Genomic DNA, 19,000 nt, shown 5'->3' with positions numbered 1-19,000 from the left:
AAGACCAGTTGATCTAACCTTCATGGTTGGGAACATGTTGGAGTCAATTATTAAGGTTGAGGTCTTGGGATAATTGGAGGCACATGATAAAATAGGCCCTAGTCAGCATGGTTTCCTCAAGGGAAAACCTTGCCTGACAAACCTGCTGGAAGTCTTTGAAGAAATAACAAGCAGGATAGACAAAGAAGAATTGGTTGATGTTGTGAACTTGGATTTTCAGGCCTTTGACAAGATGCCATATATAAGCCTGCTTAACAAGGAAAAGCCTGTGGTATTACATGGAAGATTCTGGCATGGATAAAGCAGTGGCTGATTGGCAGGAGGCAAAGAGTGGGAATAAAGGGAGCCTTTTCCGGTTGTCTGCCAGTGACTACTGGTGTTCCACTGGGGTCTGTGTTGGGACCGATTCTTTTCAAATTATATGTCAGTGATTCAGATGATGGAATCGATAGCTTTGTTGTAAGGTCTGCAGCTGATATGAAGACAGGCGGAGGGGCAGGTCGTTGGTAGACGACTGTTTACAAGGAAGGAATGAACAGATTCTATTTCCTAAGAATCCTGAGATCCTTCATTGTGTGCAGTGGGATGTTGGGGACCTTTTATCATCTGTTGTAGCGAACAGGAGACTAGTTGCTCTATCACATCTTGCAATGAATACTTTAATGTGGTGGTTTGAAAACAGTGAAGCTTGCAACCCCAGCAGGGGGCAGACCTCAGTCACAGAGATCAGACAGGATGAGCGTGGCAGGAAGGATGGTGACAACCCCTGTCACCATCGTGATGCCAGTTTTTATCCCCTTTAATGGCATTAATTGCAGAACTACTGTATTAGGATTCAAACTCACGCAATGGCACGTTTGTCCAGCACCAATGGGATGGCTACAGTGGTTCACTTAACAGTGATAAAAATTCATCAGGAACTCTGTAGTATTTGACCTCAGAATCAGGTTTATTATCACTAGCATGTGTCATGATATTTAGGAATCAGATGGCAGATGGGAAGAAGCTGTTCCTGAATCGCTGAGTGTGCTTCTGTACCTCCTACCTGATGGTAACAATCAGAAAGGGCATACCCTGGGTGCTGGAAGTCTTTAATATGGACACTGCCTTTCCGAGACAAAGCTTCTTGATGATGTCCTGGGTAGTTTGTAGGCTAGTACCCAAGATGGAGCCGACTAAATTTACAACCCCCTGCAGCTTCTTCTGCTTCTGTGCATTAGCACCCCCCCCCACCCCCCATACCAGACAGTGATGCAGCCTGTCAGAATGCTCTCCATGGTACATCTACAGAAGATTTTGAGTGTATTTCTTAGCATACCAAATCTCTTCAAACTCATAATTGACATCTGCTGCTACATTCTTCCTGTATTGATGTATGGCTGTGAGTGAAGGACCATCACAAATCCAGTGGAAAAGAGAGTCGATGCAGCAGAGATGTGGTTCCTCAGAAGAATGCTATGCACATCATAGATGGACAGGATAAACAATGAAGAAATTCTGCAAAGAACGAAAACAAAACGTACGTTACTTAAGAAAATCAGAAAACAACAATCAAAATTCTTTGGACACATCATGCAAAGAGAGACAATAGAACATTTAGTTACAACTGGAAAGCTGAAAGGAAAAAGAAGCAGAGGCTGACAGAGAATGAGAATGACAGACGGATTAACATCACGGTTAGAAACAAGGGGAGGCAACAGCTACAATTCAGAGGGTCAGGGACCGTGATGGTTGGAGAGACATGATCACCCATGCCGAACGACAAGGCACCTGAACCAAACTATCTCAATCTGACCGACAACCACTTCCCAATGCTCTCTGTAATTTACTGTTTTCACTTCTGATCCTGTTTTTCTGCCGTGACTCTCCTTATCTGATGATAAACTCTCCTGCCAGTCTGCAATCCAAACTCCATCTGTTTATTCAGAGAAATTCAGAGACCGGCAGAGGAGGACAAAGGGCTTAATTAGGAAAGGGAACAAGATTATGAGAGAAAGCTGGCAGGGAACATAAAAACTGACTGTAAAAGCTTTTATAGATATGTGAAAAGAAAAAGATTGGTCAAGACAAATGTAGGTCCCTTACAGTCAGAAACAGGTGAATTGATCATAGGGAGCAAGGACATGGCAGACCAGTTGAATAACTACTTTGGTTCTGTCTCCACTAAGGACATAAATAATCTTCCAGAAATAGTAGGGGACCGAGGGTCTAATGAGATGGAGGAACTGAGAGAAATACATGTTAGTAGGGAAGTGGTGTTAGGTAAATTGAAGGGATTAAAGGCAGAGAAATCCCCAGGGCCAGATGGTCTGCATCTCAGAGTGCTTAAGGAAGTAGCCCAAAAAATAGTGGATGCATTAGTGATAATTTTTCAAAACTCCTTAGATTCTGGATTAGTTCCTGAGGATTGGAGGGTGGCTAATGTAACCCCACTTTTTAAAAAAGGAGGGAGAGAAAAACTGGGGAATTATAGACTGGTGATTCTGACATCGGTGGTGGGGAAAATGCTAGAGTCGGTTATCAAAGATGTGATAACAGCATATTTGGAAAGAGGTGAAATCATTGGACAAAGACAGCAAGGATTTGTGAAAGGAAAATTACGTCTGATGAACATAGAATTTTTTGAAGATGTAACTAGTAGAGTGGATAGGGGAGAGCCAGTGGATGTGGTATATTTAGATTTTCAAAAGGCTTTTGATAAGGTCCCACACAGGAGATTAGAGTGCAAACTTAAAGCACACGGTATTGATGTGGTTAGAGAATTGGTTGGCAGACAGGAAGCAAAGAGTGGGAGTAAACGGGACCTTTTCAGAATGGCAGGCAGTGACTAGTGGGGTACCGCAAGGCTTAGTGCTGGGACCCCAGTTGTTTACAATATATATTAATGATTTAGATGAGGGAATTAAATGCAGCATCTCCAAGTTTGCGGATGACACGAAGCTGGGCGGCGGTGTGAGCTGTGAGGAGGATGCTACGAGGATGCAGGGTGACTTGGATAGGTTAGGTGAGTGGGCAAATTCGTGGCAGATGCAATTTGATGTGGATAAATGTGAGGTTATCCACTTTGGTTGCAAGAACAGGAAAACAGAATATTATCTGAACGGTGGCCGATTAGGAAAAGGGGAGGTGCAATGAGACCTGGGTGTCATTGTACACCAGTCATTGAAGGTGGGCATGCAGGTACAGCAGGCGGTGAAAAAGGCAAATGGTATGTTGGCATTCATAGCAAAAGGATTTGAGTACAGGAACAGGGAGGTTCTACTGCAGTTGTACAAGGCCTTGGTGAGACCGCACAAGAGTATTGTGTGCAGTTATGGTCCCCTAATCTGAGGAAAGACATTCTTGCCATAGAAGGGAGTACAGAGAAGGTTCACCAGATTGATTCCTAGGATGGCAGGACTTTCATATGAAGAAAGACTGGGTCGACTAGGCTTATACTCACTGGAATTTAGAAGATTGAGGGGGGGATCTTATTGAAACATATAAAATTATAAAGGGATTGGACAGGCTGAATGCAGGAAGATTGTTTCCGATGTTGGGGAAGTCCAGAACGAGGAGTCACAGTATAAAGGGGAAGCCTTTTAGGACCGAGATGAGGAAAAACTTCTTCACACAGAGAGTGGTGAATCTGTGGAATTCTCTGCCACAGGAAACAGTTGAGGCTGGTTCATTGGCTATATTTAAGAGGAAGTTAGATATGGCCCTTGTAGCTAAAGGGATCGGGGGTATGGAGAGAAAGCAGGTACAGGGTTCTGAGTTGGATGATCAGCCATGATCATACTGAATGGCGGTACAGGCTTGAAGGGCCGAATGGCCTACTCCTGCACCTATTTTCTATGTTTTCTATGTTACCTTTGATCCAGTGAGCTTGACTTTGCTGACTGAACACATCCACAGTCTAATCACTGCACCGACTGTCATATCGTCACCTCTCAGTGACCTTCTCCCTTTGTCCAATTTTACCATAATTTCCCAAAATATAAGCACCAAGTTTAAACATATTACAAACTTTCCCAATTCTCATGATTCCCAGAGATCCCTCCCTCAGACATCACTGCCTGACACTGTGTGGTGTGATTGTCACTTGTCTCCTATCAGCCCAGGCCTGGATATTGTCCGGGTCTTGCTGCATTTGTGTTGTGGGCTGCTTCATTACCTGAGGGGTGGCAGATGGTGCTGAACATTGTGTCGTCATCGGTGACCATCCCGACCTCTGACCTTACGATGGACAGACGGTCGTTGAGGAAGCAGCTGAGGGTGTTTGGGCCGAGGACTCTGTCCTGAGGAGTTCCTGCAGAGATGTCCTGAGGCTGAGATGATCGGCTCCAAACACCACAGCCATCTCCTTTGTGCCGGGGATGACACACAGATTCCCACTGATTCCCCCATTATTCCTTCACTTGCACTATTTATTTTATAATTCATAGTGATGTTATGCCTTTGGTGTCAAAGTGGTCATTGTGATGAGCTTAGTGTGGTAGTGTGGTGGTAGTGCTTTTAGCTCTCACTTTCAGCTTCCACCACGGGCTGGCAGTTGTGTGAAAAGGAGAGCTGAATGTGTAAGTTTCTCCCTACCAATACAGAGCCTCTCCAACAGCAAGTCTTATGTAGCAAGTCCATCACCGTCCTTATCAACTCCGGAGACATTCCATCCTCAGCCAAAAAATCTCATAATTACCGCACCCCACACTGCTCGGTTTTACCTCCTCCCTAAGATCCACAAGCCTGTCTCGGTAGACCCATCGTTTCGGACTGCTCCTGCCCCACTAAACTTGTATCTGCCTACCTGGACTCCATTTTGTCACTCATAGTTCAGTCCTTCCCCACCTACATCTGGGATACATCCCATGTCCTCCACCTCTTCAATAACTTCCAGCTCCCCAGTCCTGACCGCTTCATTTTCACTATGGATGTCCAATCCTTAGACACTCAATTCCCCATCAAGAAGGCCTCACAACCCTCCACTACTTTCTTGACAATAGACCTCACCAGTTCCCCAACACCACCACACTCCTCCGGTTTGCGGAACTGGTACTCACACTTAATAACTTCTCTTTTGGCTCTTCCCACTTTCTTCAGACCAAAGGTGTAGCTCTGGGCACTCGCATGGGCCCCAGCTATGCCTGCCTCTTCGTTGGTTATGTGGAACAGTCTACGCTCCAAATCTATACTGGTACTGCTCCCCAACTTTTCCTTCGCTACATTGACGACTACATTGGTGCTGCTTCCTGCACCCATGCTGAGCTCGTCAATTTCATCGACTTTGCCTCTAACTTCCAGCCAGCCCTCAAATTCACTTGGTTCATCTCGGACACTTCTCTCCTCTTTCTCGATCTCTCGGTCTCCATCTCTGGAGACAGACCATCCACTGATATCTTCTATAAACTTACTAACTCTCATAACTACCTCGACAATATTTCTTCACACCCTGCCAAATGTAAAAATGCTATTCTCTATTCCCAGTTCCTCTGTCTCTGCCGCATCTGCTCCCAGGATGAGGCTTTCCATTCCAGGACATCTCAAATGTCCTCTTTCTTTAAGGATCGTGGCTTCCCTTCTGCCATCATCAATGATGCCCTCAATCACATCTCCTCCATTTCTCGCACTTCGGCCCTCACCCCATCCTCCCGTAACCACAACGGGACTGAGTTCCCCTTTTCCTCACCTACCACCCCACCAGCCTCCGGATCCAGCACATTATCCTCCGCAACTTCCGCCACCTTCAACAGGACCCCACCACAAAGCACATCTTTCCCTCTCTACCCCTCTCTGCTTTCTGCAGGGTTCATTCCCTCCACACTGCCTGGTCCACACGTCCCTCCCCACAGATCTCCCACCGGGCACTTATCCCTGCAAGCGCAAGGGCTACACCTGATCCTACACTTCTTTTCTTATCACTATTCAGGGCCCCAAACAGTCCTTCCAGGTGAGGCAACACTTCACTTGTGAGTCTGTTGAGGTCGTCTATTGCTCCCAGTGTGGCCTCCTCTACATCAGCGAGACCCGACGCAGATTGGGGGATCGCTTCGTCGAACACCTCCGCTCCGTCCGCCACAACAGACAGGATCTCCCGGTTGCCACCCACTTCAACTCTGCTCCACATTCCCATTCGGATATGTTCATACATGGCCTCCTCTACTGCCGTGATGAGGCCAAACTTCGGCTAGAGGAACAACATCTCGTTTACCGTCTGGGTAGTCTCCAGCCCCTTGGCATGAACATCGAATTCTCCAACTTACCGTAATTCCCTCCCTCTCCCTTCCCCCATCCCACCTTCACTCTGCCTCCTCTTCTAGCTGCCAATCACCTCTCTCATGACTCTGCCTTCTTCTACTACCCACAGTGCTATCTCCTGCCTATCCCCTCCCCCACCCCTTGATCTTTCCCCTCACTGGGTTTTCACCTGGCACCTACCAGCCTTCTCCTTCCCACCCGCCCCCACCTTCTTTATAGGCCCCTGCCCCCTCCCTCTTCAGTCCTGACGAAGGGTCTCGGCCCAAAATGTTGACTGCTCATTTCCACGGATGCTGCCTGACCTGCTGAGTTCCTCCAGCTTGTTTTATGTGTTGCTTTGACCCCAGCATCTGCGGTGTACTTTGTGTTTAAGTCTCATGTAGTGCCCCTCGCTGGTGACACACAGAAACTAAACTCCTTTCAGACTAAGGCTGACTAACAGGGAGGAGGCCTGGCCCCTGCAAATGTAGTTCGCAGGCTGCCCGGTGGCTGGACACGTCCTGGTGCTCATGAACCAGATCCCCAGCCTTGTGGGCAGCCTCGGGAAAAACGAAGAACATCTGGAGTGGAGCCCGTATTGCGGCTGGACGTCATTGAACATCCTTCCGGCAGCTCCTGCAGCCAAGCTGGTGCCAAACGGATTGCTTCATAAGCTCTTCCTTGGTGAGGCCGAGAGGGGATCTGAACAACTGGACTCAGAGGATCTCCAGACTTGTGATGATCATCACCATCACCCATGGTCCTTCCAGACAGACGAATGCCAACAAAGTATGTCTTTGCACTGCACTGCTGCTTCAAAGAGACTCATTTCACATCATATAAAACAGAGATAACAAACCCGATTCTGATTCTGTTTCTGCAGATTCGTCAGGCCCAGTGACATGTCTGAGCTGACCTCTCCCAACCAAGTGTGTGAACCCCTCCCAACACCCCGATAATCTGTCCATCTGTCCGTCAGATCACCCCAGCCCCTGCACAACACATCTCCTCCACAACAGTGGGGTATTACCGAAGACAGGACCCTCAAGTGAGATCAGGGGTCCTACGGGGTGTAACATTTCAGCCTCCCTCTCAAAACGAGACATTTGACCTGCCGCCCTCAGTGCTGATGTTCCTGTTTCCGGTGATCTCAGTGTCATTGAGACATTCAGCATGGAAACTGCTGCTGCAAGATCATCAACTCAGAGAGGGACGATCTTTGGTCTGCCCGAAACCTGTTGGTCTCTCAGCACAGCGAGATGTCCATAAGGGAATGCCGCCAGCTGGCACAGTCCAGGCGACAGAAGGACGTGCTGAGGGATGAACTAAATCTCAGTGTAGCTAAAGCAAAAACTCTGTGGAAAAAGACCTTAATTGAGGCTCCTTCTGCTACCAGACATGGAGGGGTTAATTCAAGTGGCGAAGCTCCACAAGCATTGAAAAGTTGAATCACCTCTGAGGCAACCTGAGTGACAATGGTGCAGTGAGTCAGGAACACAGAAAAACCTACAGCACAGTACAGGCCCTTTGGCCCACAAAGCTGTGCCAAACGTCCTTACCTTAGAAATTACCTAGGGTTACCCATAACTCTGTATTTTTCTAAGCTCCATATACCTATCCAGGAGGCTCTTAAAAGACCCTGTTGTATCCGGCTCCACCACCATCGCTGGCAGCCCGTTCCACGCACTCACCACTCTCTGCGTAAAAAACTCACCCGACATCTCCTCTGTATCTGCTTCCGAGCACCTTAAAACTGCGCCCTCTCACGCTAACCATTTCAGCCCTGGGCCTGACTATCCACATGATCAATGCCTCTCATCATCTTATACAACTGTATAAATATGATTGAATGTTTTGACCAGATGGCACTCAGAATGTAAAACAGTTTTCACATCAGGTTTAATACTTTTATTACGAATAAAGCTCAGATACAGGACCTTTGGCCACCGAGTCTCATCAACCATAAACCACACACATGTACTAATCCCACACTGCAGATCCCACATTGGCCTCATCCGTCACCTCATTTCTGGAGTGGAATCCAGTCATCCTCAACACCGGGAGGCTGCTGGAGAAGGCGCATTTCCCTGTGTAAGGAAAGAGTTAATTGTGATTCCTCCCTGGTACAAGCCAAAATAAAATGGAAGTTTGAAGACAAAATGGCATCAGGTTAGAATGTGATAATGGCCTATTTTCCCTCATATTGACCAGTGTCTTGCCTCAATGTTGAACGCACATTATTAAGATGAAATACTGACAAAGAAAGTTTTCCTCTTTACATACCTGTTGTTGTCTTCTTCCAAAATTATGTGTCTGGGCTAAAGGTTGTAAGAGATAAGAGGGTGCAGCAGGTCCCACCAAGGTATGGAAAAATACTGGGCTGATAATTATTTAAAAACACAAACACGAGGAAATCTGCAGATGCTGGAAATCCAAGCACACACATAAAATGCTGGTGGAACACAGCAGGCCAGGCAGCATCTATAGGAAGAAGTACAGTCGACGTTTCGGGCTGAGACCCTTCGTCAGGACTAACTGAAAGAAGAGATAGTAAGAAATTTGAAAGTGGGAGGGGGAGGGGGGAGATCCGAAATGATAGAAGACAGGAGGGGGAGGGATGAAGCTAAGAGCTCGAAATTGATTGGCAAAAGGGATACAGAGCTGGAGAAGGGAAAGGATCCTGGGACGGGAGGCTTACGGAGAAAGAAAAGGGGAGGGGAGCTCTAGAGGGAGATGGAGAGCAGGCAAGGACTGCTTGTGAGAGGGACTCAGGGCCCCAGACAGTCCTTCCAGGAGAGGCAACACTTCACCTGTGAGTCGACTGGTGTGATATTCTGCGTCCGATGCTCCCGGTGTGGCCTTCTATATATTGGTGAGACCCGACGCAGACCGGGAGACCATTTCGCTGAACAACTATGCTCTGTCCACTAGAGAAAGCAGGATCTCCCAGTGGCCACACATTTTAATTCCACGTTGCAATCACATTCGGATATGTCTATCCATGGCCTCCTCTGCTGTCAAGATGAAGCCACACTCAGGTTGGAGGAACAACACCTTATATACCGGCTGGATAGCCTCCAACCTGATGGCATGAACATTGACTTCTCTAATTCTGTTAATGCCCCTCCTCCCCTTCTTACCCCATCCCTGATATATTTAGTTTTTTCCCCTCCTTTTGTTCTCCCTTTCTGCCCATCACTCTGCCTGCTCTCCATCTCCGTCTGGTGCTCCCTTCCCCCTTTTCTCTCCCGAGGCCTCCCATCCCATAATCCTTTCCCTTCTCCAGCTCTGTATCCCTTTTGCCAATCACCTTTCCAGCTCGTAGCTTCACCCCACCCCCTCCGGTCTTCTATCATTTTGGATCTTCCCCCTGCCCCTCCCCTTCCCAAATCTCTTACTAACTCTTCTTTCAGTTAGTCCTGATGAAGGGGCTCGGCCTGAAATGTCGACTGTACTTCTCCCTATGGATTCTGCCTGGCCTGCTGCGCTCCACCAGCATCTTGTGTGTGTGCTGATGATTATGTTATGATTTGAAGGAATTTTAAATGGTGTTAAGAGGGTACATCCTTTGTGGAGTTTTGTCTGTGGCTGGGTCACAGGTTTGATCAATCGACAGGGGCCTCTCGCAATGCCACCTATGGCAATCAGTCTCTGCTTTTCCTTTGAATTCATCATGAGCAGCGTGGCGGGAGCCTGCTGCACAGACAACAGCTCGTGTACCGTATCATACAGCCCCATCTTGCACACCGGCATGTGAAAGATAGGATAAACAGGCAACAGCTCGTGTACAGTATCGTACAGCCCCGTCTTGCACACCGGCATGTGAAAGATAGGATACACAGGCAACAGCTCGTGTACCGTATCACACAGCCCTGTCTAGCACACCGGCATGTGAAAGATAGGATACACAGGCAACAGCTCGTGTACCGTATCATACAGCCCCATCTTGCACACCGGCATGTGAAAGATAGGATACACAGGCAACAGCTTGTGTACAGTATCATACAGCCTCGTCCTGCACACCGGCATGTGAAAGATAGGATACACAGGCAACAGCTCGTGTACCGTATCGTACAGCCCCATCTTGCACACCGGCATGTGAAAGATAGGATACACAGGCAACAGCTTGTGTACCGTATCGTACAGCCCCGTCTTGCACACCGGCATGTGAAAGATAGGATACACAGGCAACAGCTTGCGTACCGTATCGTACAGCCTGTCTTGCACACCGGCATGTGAAAGATAGGATACACAGGCAACAGCTCGTGTACCGTATCACACAGCCCCATCTTGCACACCGGCATGTGAAAGATAGGATACACAGGCAACAGCTCGTGTACCGTATCGTACAGCCCCGTCTTGCACACCGGCATGTGAAAGATAGGATACACAGACAACAGCTTGTGTACAGTATCATACAGCCCCGTCTTGCACACCGGCATGTGAAAGATAGGATACACAGGCAACAGCTCGTGTACCGTATCATACAGCCCCGGCTTGCACACTGGCATGTGAAAGATAGGATACACAGACAACAGCTTGTGTACCGTATCATACAGCCCCGTCTTGCACACCGGCATGTGAAAGATAGGATACACAGGCAACAGCTTGTGTACCGTATCATACAGCCCCGTCTTGCACACCGGCATGTGAAAGGTAGGATACACAGGCAACAGCTTGTGTACCGTATCGTACAGCCCCGTCTTGCACACCAGCATTTGAAAGATAGGATACACAGGCAACAGCTCGTGAGCCGTATCATACAGCCCCGTCTTGCACACCGGCATGTGAAAGATAGGATACACAGGCAACAGCTTGTGTACCGTATCGTACAGCCCCGTCTTGCACACCGGCATGTGAAAGATAGGATACACAGACAACAGCTTGTGTACCGTATCGTACAGCCCCGTCTTGCACACCGGCATGTGAAAGATAGGATACACAGGCAACAGCTCGTGTACCGTATCATACAGCCCCGTCTTGCACACCGGCATGTGAAAGATAGGATACACAGGCAACAGCTCGTGTACTGTATTGTACAGCCCCGTCTTGCACACCGGCATGTGAAAGATAGGATACACAGGCGACAGCTCGTGTACCGTATCGTACAGCCCCGTCTTGCACACTGGCATGTGAAAGATAGGATACACAGGCAACAGCTTGTGTACCGTATCGTACAGCCCCGTCTTGCACACCGGCATGTAAAAGATAGGATACACAGACAACAGCTCGTGTACCGTATTGTACAGCCCCATCTTGCACACCGGCATGTGAAAGATAGGAAGCAAATTCCATGGTCGACCTCAACCAACAGAGTGCTTCTCGTATTGTAACTTACAGGTCTTTTTAAAACCTTGCACTGTACTGCTGTCACTAAAACATTTCGCAGCCTAACAATGATAATACAGTTGATTGTGATTCTCATTCTCACTTCCTTTCTTGCCTTGACAATATCCTTTCAAAACACAGCTTCTACAGGTGGCAGGGACCATCTGACATCCCCCTTATCCCTCTCCTTTCACAAAAGGTGTCAGCATTTCTTTGGGGCATTGGGATGTGCAATAAATACTGGCCCCATGATGCTATAAGATACAAGAACAAAATTAGGTCATTTGGCCCACCAAGTCTGCCCAGTCATTCAATTCTGGCTGATTTATTACCCCTCTCAACCTCATTCTCCTGCCTTCTCCCAGTAATCTTTGACACCCTGACTATTCAAGAACCTACCAACCTCTGCTTTAAATAAACTCAGTGACTTGCCTTCCACAGCCATCTACGGCAATGAATTTCTCAGATTCACTACCCTCTGGCTAAAGGAATTCCTTCTCATCTATGTTTTGAATTGATGCCCCTCTATTCTGAGGCTGTGCCCTTTTGGGCCTAGACTAACATTATAGGAAATACCGCCAGTCTGGTTCAACACGTGTGGATGAGGCCCACATGGTGTGACAACCTCCCAGGATGGGACGCCAAAGGCAGTGTAGGAAACAGCAGTTGTCCATGCTGGGTTGGGAGATGACCCCTCCCATTGGCTCTGCTCTCCGCCGGTGCGAGGCGAGCTGATTTGCGTTCGTCTGCTGAACCGGTGTGGGATGAGGAACTGTTGAGTGCTTGTTTTTGGAGACACATGGCTCGAGGCCAGCATCCCATGCACCAACAACCTACAGGCCATGCCACTCACAGACCTGGGGTGAATTATTTGTTGTGACTGTGTTTTTCTGCTAGTGTATTGACATGTGCATTGTGCTGTGTGTGACTGTATGTACCGTTTTACAGAGAACGCCATTTCGATCGGCTGTATTCTTGTGTGAGGCTGAATGACGATGAATGGAATTTGAAACTGCTCACCCTTTCCACTGCTGAACCCTCGGTGACGAGCCGGTGTGTGATCTTCTTACCCCCGGATGGGGTGGGGTGGGGTGATGTGAGAAGCTGGGATTTGACGGGCAGAGGAGGCTGAGGATGAAGGACTCTGACAGGAGAGGACAGTGGACCTTGGAAGAAAGGGAAAGAAGTGTGAAACCAGGGGGAGGAGATAAGCAGGTCATGTGCTGGGAGAAGGCCATCAGAATACAGGAAATCAAAGGGAGATAAACAATGTGGCCATGAACCTGTACCTGTGGTGAGCTGTTCTGTGAGCGAAACAGATTCTACCATTTACCTGCGCACTATTCCCAGTCCTGATGTGGCACGAAACATCGACTGTTTATCATTTCCTTAGATTCTGCCTGGCATCCAGCACTTTGTGTGTTACTCTGGATTTCCAGAATCTGCAGAATCTCTGGTTTTGTTTCACAGAACATTACAGCACAGAAACAGGCCTTTTGGCCCTTCTTGGCTGTACCGAACCATTTTTCTGCCTAGTCCCACTGACATGCACCTGGACCATATCCCTCCATACCCCTCTCATCCATATACCTGTCCAATTTTTTCTTAAATGTTAAAAGTGAGCCTGCGTTCATCACTTCAGCTGGCAGCTCATTCCACAGTCCCACCGCTCTCTGTGTGATGAAGCCCCCCCTAATGTTCCCTTTAGACAAGGGGATTGGAACTTCGATTCTAACTAATCTGAAAAGGAGGATGTTCTTGAAATGTTGATAAATTAACATGTTTAACTGTAAGAAACAAAGTTTGCGTGTCTGTGGACCCTGCTCCGTCCCTATCACTAGTATGCTTTCACTTTCCCCGACACGCCCTGGCAAGTGGAGAAGCGGCCGCTCCCGGGTTTGATCGGGTGAGTGGGGCTGGGGAGGCGCCTGGACAAAGAGGGTCACCTTCAAGTTTCCTAGCGGGGCTCCGTGAAAGGGAGACCGGTCTCCCCCTTTCCTCCCTCCGAAGGCGGCTCTGGCCGAGACTTCGCTTCGTTCCCAGGGCTGGGAGCCGCCCAGGGTCAGGGAGGCGGAAGTCGGGCACTAGATTGTGCAGAGATCGCGGCGCAGTGTTTCAGTCTGGGCCGGGAGGATTTTCGCTGAGAAGCCGCGACTGGTGACTGGGAAGAGCGGGTGGAAGGGCTTTTAACCCGTAAAGTGGTAAGAGTTGAGTTGTAGTGAGTGGGGAGGGTGGTGATACTGCGCAGACTCCAACGTTTCGGTTCGGGAGCACCGCAGTAAAAAAAATCAGACGGGCTGGCGAGAGAGTGGGAACAAAGTTGTTTTTTTAATGAACATAAAAAGAAAGTTTATTTAAATCAAATATAAAAAGAAAGAAACAGTGCAAAGATTTTAAAGCGCACACACAAAATGCCGCAGGAAATTGAGGAAGTCAGGAAGAAGAGTACAAAGTCGTCGATTCGGGGCCGATACCCTTCATCGGGGCGGGAATAGAAGAGACCAGAAGCCCGAATATATAAGTGGGGTGTGGGGAGAGTGAGGAGTACAAGCTAGCAGGTGGGAGGAAAGGTGGAGGGATGGGTTAGGGAGGGAGACGGGACGAAATAAGAAACTACGAGATGATTGGACCATTTCCGATACCCCTCTTCTTCCTTGATATCTCTGTCTGTCCCTGGGGACAGATTACCTACTGATCTATTACAAACACACGGACTCTCATCGCTCCCTGGACCGTACCTCCTCCCACCCTATTGTAAAAATGCTGTCCCCTTCCCTCTGTCTCCCCGCAGTATCTGCTCTCAGGATGAGGCTTTTCATTCCAGAACAACTGAACTTGCTCAGGTGTCAGATCTCTCAGTGAGAGAGCATTTTGGAGATAGTGATTACAATTCTATCTCCTTTACCATAGATTCAGAAAGGGACAGGAAGAGACAAGTTAGGAAAGCATTTAATTGGAATAAAGGGAAATATGAGGCTACCAGGCATGAACTTGGAAGTATAACTTGGAAACAGATGTTCTCTGGGAAATGTACGAAGAAATGTGGCAAATGTTCAGGGGTTATTTGCATGGAGTTCTGCACATGTACTTTCCAATGAGACAGGGAAAGGATGGTAGGGTACAGGAACCATGGTGTTCAAAGGCTGTTGTAAATCTAGTCAAGAAGAAAAGAAGAGCTTACAAAAGGTTCAAAAAACTAAGTAATTATGGAGATCTAGAAGATTATAAGGCTAGCAGGAAGGAGCTTAAGAATGAAATTAGGAGAGCCAGAAGGGGCCATGAGAAGGCCTTGGCAAACAGGATTAAGGAAAACCCCAAGGCATTCTACAAGTTTGTGAAGAGCTGGAGAATAAAACGTGAGAGAATAGGACCAATCAAGTGTGACAGTGGAAAAGTGTCTATGGAACTGGAGGAGGTGGTGGAGGTACTTAATGAATACTTTGCTTTAGTATTCACTACGGAAAGCAATATTGGAGACTGTGGGGATGACTTACAGTGGACTGAAAAGCTTGAGCATGTTGATATTCAGGAAGAGGATGTACTGGAGCATTTGCAAAGCATCAAGTTGGATAAGTCACTAGGACCAGATGAGATGTACCCCAGGCTACTGTGGGAGGCGAGCGAGGAGATTGCTGAGCCTCTGGCAATGATCTTTGCATCATCAATGGGGAGGGGAGAGGTTCTGGAGGATTGGAGAGTTGTGGATGTTGTTCCCTTATTCAAGAAAGGGAGTAGAGATAGCCTAGGAAATTATACACTAGTGAGTTTTACTTCAGTAGTTGGTAAATTGATGGAGAAGATATTGAGAGGCAGGATTTTTGAACATTTGGAGAGGCATAACATGATTAGTAATAGTCAGTATAGCTTTGTGAAAGGCAGCTCGTGCCTTATGAGCCTGGGTGAATTTTTTGAGGATGTGACTGAACACATTGATGAGGGTTGATCGGGAAAAGTAGTGTATATGGATTTCAGCAAGGGATTTGATAAAGTACCCCATCCAAGGCTAATTGAGAAAGTAAAGAGGTATGAGATCCAAGAGGCCGTTGCTTTGTGGATCCAGAACTGGCTTGCCCACAGAAGGCAAAGAGTGGTTCTAGATGGGTCATATTCTGCATGGAGGTCAGTGACCAGTGGAATGCCTCAGGGATCTGTTCTGGGACCCCTACTCTTAGTGATTTTTATAAATGATCTGGATGAGGAAGTAGAGGGATGGGCTAGTAAATTGCTGATGACACAAAGGTTGGGTTGTTGTGGATAGTATGGAGGGCTGTCAGAGGTTACAATGGGACAATGATAGGATGCAAAACTGGGCTGAGAAGTGGCAGATGGAGTTCAACCCAGATAAGAGTGAGGTGGTTCATTTTGGTAGGTCAAATGTGATGACAGAATACAGTATTAACAGTGAGACTCCTGGCAGTGTGGGGGATCAGAGGGATCTTGGTGTCTGAGTCCATAGGACACTCAAAGCTGCTACTCAGCTTGACTCTGTGGTTAAGAAGGCATACAGTGCATTGGCCTTCATCAATTAAGGGATTGAGTTTAAGAATGTTGCAGCTATATAGGACCCTGGTCAGACCCCACGGTGCTCAGTTCTGGTCACATCACTACAGGAAGGATGTGAAAACCATAGAAAGGGTGCAGAGGAGATTTACAAGGATGTTGCCTGGATTGGGGAGCTGCTTTATGAGAATAGGTTGAGTGAACTTGGCCTTTTCTCCTCAGAGCGATGGAGGATGAGAGGTGTCCTGATAGAGGTGTTCAAGATGATGAGAGGCATTGATCATGTAGATAGTCAGAGGCTTTTTCCCAGTGCTGAAATTGCTAGCACAAGAGGGCACAGTTTTAAGGTTCTTAGGAGCGGGTTCGGAGGAGATGTCAGGGGTAAGGGTTTTTATGCAGAGAGAGGTGACTGCGTGGAATGGGCTGCTGGTGGTGGAGGCGGATACGATAGGGTCTTTTAAGAGACTCCTGGATAGCTACATGCAGCTCAGAAAAATAGAGGGCTATGGGTAACCCTGGGTAATTCTAATGTAAGGACATGTTTGGCACAGCTTTGTGGGCCGAAGGGACTGTATTGTGCTGTTGGTTTTCCATGTTTCTATATTTCGTAACAAAGGAGATGTCCTCCATCTTAAAAGAACTGGGATTTTCTTTCTCGCCATCAATGCTGCCATCAACCGCATCTCATTTATTTCACACACGTCTGCTCTCCCTCCATCCTGCCGCCACCGTATCAGGGATAGGGTTCCTTTTGTCCACACCTACCACCCCACCAGCCACTGCAACCAGCATATAATTCTCCATAACTTCCACCATCTCCAACGAGATCGCACCACAAAACACATCTTTCGCTACCCCCTCTCCCACAATTTCTGCTCTCCGCAGGGATCCCTTATCTATTACGAGACTCCCTTACCTATTTGTCCCTCCCCACTGCTATCCCTCCTGGTACTGATCCTTGCAAGCAGAACAAGTGCTACACCTGCTCCCTCACTACCCTTGAGGGCCCCAAACAGTCCTTCCAGGTGAGGCCACACTTCACCTGTGAGTCCATCAGGGTCATATACTTTGTCCAGTACACTCAGTGTGGCCTTCTGTATATCAGTGACACCCAACACAGAGAGGGAGACTGTTTCGCGGAGCGGGATCTCCCAACAGCCACCCATTTCCATTCCACTTCCCATTTCAGTTCTGGTATGACCATCCGTGGCCTCCTACACTGTTGTGATGAGGCTGCTAATTTTTGGACCTTTGCTGTTTCCTAGCCTTTTGCCCTCCCTCTATGATATTACTGTCGCCCATCTCTTCCCCTTGATAAAAATAATGCCTTTTGTTTTCAGCAAACATGCTGTGATAGAAAGTGAATGGCGATGGATTTGTAAAGTTAGAAAAACAAATGCAGAACATTAACACAGACAAAATTTGGAATGTTTGTGAATATTATTGAACAAGGTTTCTAAAGGATGTTGTCATTCAATTAAACATTGCACAAGATAAAATAATGGTAATATCTGTATGTTAATGTATGCAAAATATAATGATTCATATTCAAAAACCATGCAATTTTTTTTACAAGGGGATCTTTGTTTTCCACCCATCTCACAAACATGGAACAAATATATCTCGCTGTGTGTTTACTTCCTGTGGTTCTCAATTCTGCACATGGTAAGCACCTGATTTATTTTACATTATTAGTGGACAGTGTTTCAAAGTCTAACGAATAATTGAGTCATAGTGTTACAGAACACTGCAGCAGAGAAACAGACCCTTCGACCCATCTGATCTCTGCCACAGTTATGCTGCCTAGTCCCATTGACTGCACATGGAGCAAAACCCTCTATATCCCTCCCATCCATTTATGTGTCCAAATTGTAAAAATATTACAATCCAACCTGCATCCACCACTTCTCTGGTAGCTCATTCCACACTCGCGCCACCCTCTGAGTGAAGAAGTAGTTTCCACTTAAATATTTCACCGTTCACCCTTAGCAGATGACATCTAATTCTAGCCTCACTACACCTCAGTGGAAAAAGCCAACTTGCATTTACCCTCCATGTACGTCACAATTTTGTATACCCCTGTCAAATCTCCAATCATTCTCATCTGTTCCATGAAAATAAGTCCAAACCTATTCACTCTATCTCTAACTCATTGCCTTGAGTCCTGGCTCAGAAGGATAGGGAACCAAAGAGAATGGCAGCAATAATAGCGGGCTCGATAGTCAGGGAGACAGATCGGTGATTCTGTGGATGCAAAAAGGACACTCGGATGGTAGGTTGCCTGCCAGGTGCCAGAGTCTGCCACGTTTCTGACGCATCCACAATATCCTGAAAAGGGAGGTGGAGCTGCCAGAATTTGTGGTACATGTTGGTACTAATGACATAAGTAGAAAAAGGAAGGAGATCCTGAAAAAAGAATACAGGAAGTTCGGAAGGAACATATAGTACAGCACTGTATAGGCCCTTCGGCCCACAATGTTGTGCCAACCCTTAAACCCTGCCTTCCATATAGTCCTCCACCTTAAATTCCAACATATATCTGTCTAGTAGTCTCTTAAATTTCACTAGTGTATTTGCCATCATCACTGACTCAGGCAGTGCATTCCACGCACCAACCACTCTCTGAGTGAAAAACCTTCCTCTAATATCCCCCTTGAACTTCCCACCCCTTACCTTAAAGCCATGTCCTCTTGTACTGAGCAGTGGTACCCTGGGGAAGAGGCATTGGCTGTACACTCTATCTATTCTGCTTAATAACTTGTATACCTCTATCATGTCTCCTCTCATCCTCCTTCTCTCCAGAGAGTAAAACCCTAGCTCCCTTAATCTCTGATCATAATGCGTACTCTCTAAACCAGGCAGCATCCTGGTAAACAACACACACAAAATGCTGGTGGAACACAGCAGGCCAGGCAGCATCTATAGGGAGAAGCACTGTCAACATTTCGGGCTGAGACCC

The 19,000-nt window shown here is 47.3% G+C and overlaps 1 protein-coding gene and 1 long non-coding RNA gene across 3 annotated transcripts in view; one reads left to right on the top strand and one right to left on the bottom strand.

Moving 5' to 3' along the window:
• Positions 1 to 8,113: 8,113 nt before the first annotated feature.
• On the bottom strand, positions 8,114 to 13,689 carry LOC132394665 (uncharacterized). The gene is made up of 3 exons (XR_009512396.1): positions 13,488 to 13,689; positions 12,562 to 12,707; positions 8,114 to 8,300 (listed from the first exon to the last, which is right to left on the bottom strand). It is a non-coding gene; the product is annotated as an uncharacterized LOC132394665 (long non-coding RNA).
• LOC132394664 (butyrophilin subfamily 3 member A3-like) overlaps positions 13,284 to 19,000 on the top strand; it is a 45,517-nt gene continuing 39,800 nt past the window's right edge. The window contains exons 1-2 of one of the 2 annotated variants that reach the window (XM_059971024.1): positions 13,284 to 13,447; positions 17,618 to 17,706. In XM_059971024.1, coding sequence (XP_059827007.1) covers positions 17,649 to 17,706 — 58 coding nt within the window. In that variant the 5' untranslated portion in view covers positions 13,284 to 13,447; positions 17,618 to 17,648. Of the gene's footprint in view, positions 13,448 to 13,697; positions 13,743 to 17,617; positions 17,707 to 19,000 lie in introns of those variants that run through there. The other variant, XM_059971025.1, reaches the window with a different exon arrangement.

The sequence above is a fragment of the Hypanus sabinus genome, chromosome 5, assembly GCF_030144855.1.
Source record: "Hypanus sabinus isolate sHypSab1 chromosome 5, sHypSab1.hap1, whole genome shotgun sequence".
In the NCBI taxonomy this organism is placed as follows: domain Eukaryota; kingdom Metazoa; phylum Chordata; class Chondrichthyes; order Myliobatiformes; family Dasyatidae; genus Hypanus; species Hypanus sabinus.
Note: the sequence above shows the minus strand (reverse complement) of the source record. Positions and strands in the feature narration are given on the sequence as shown.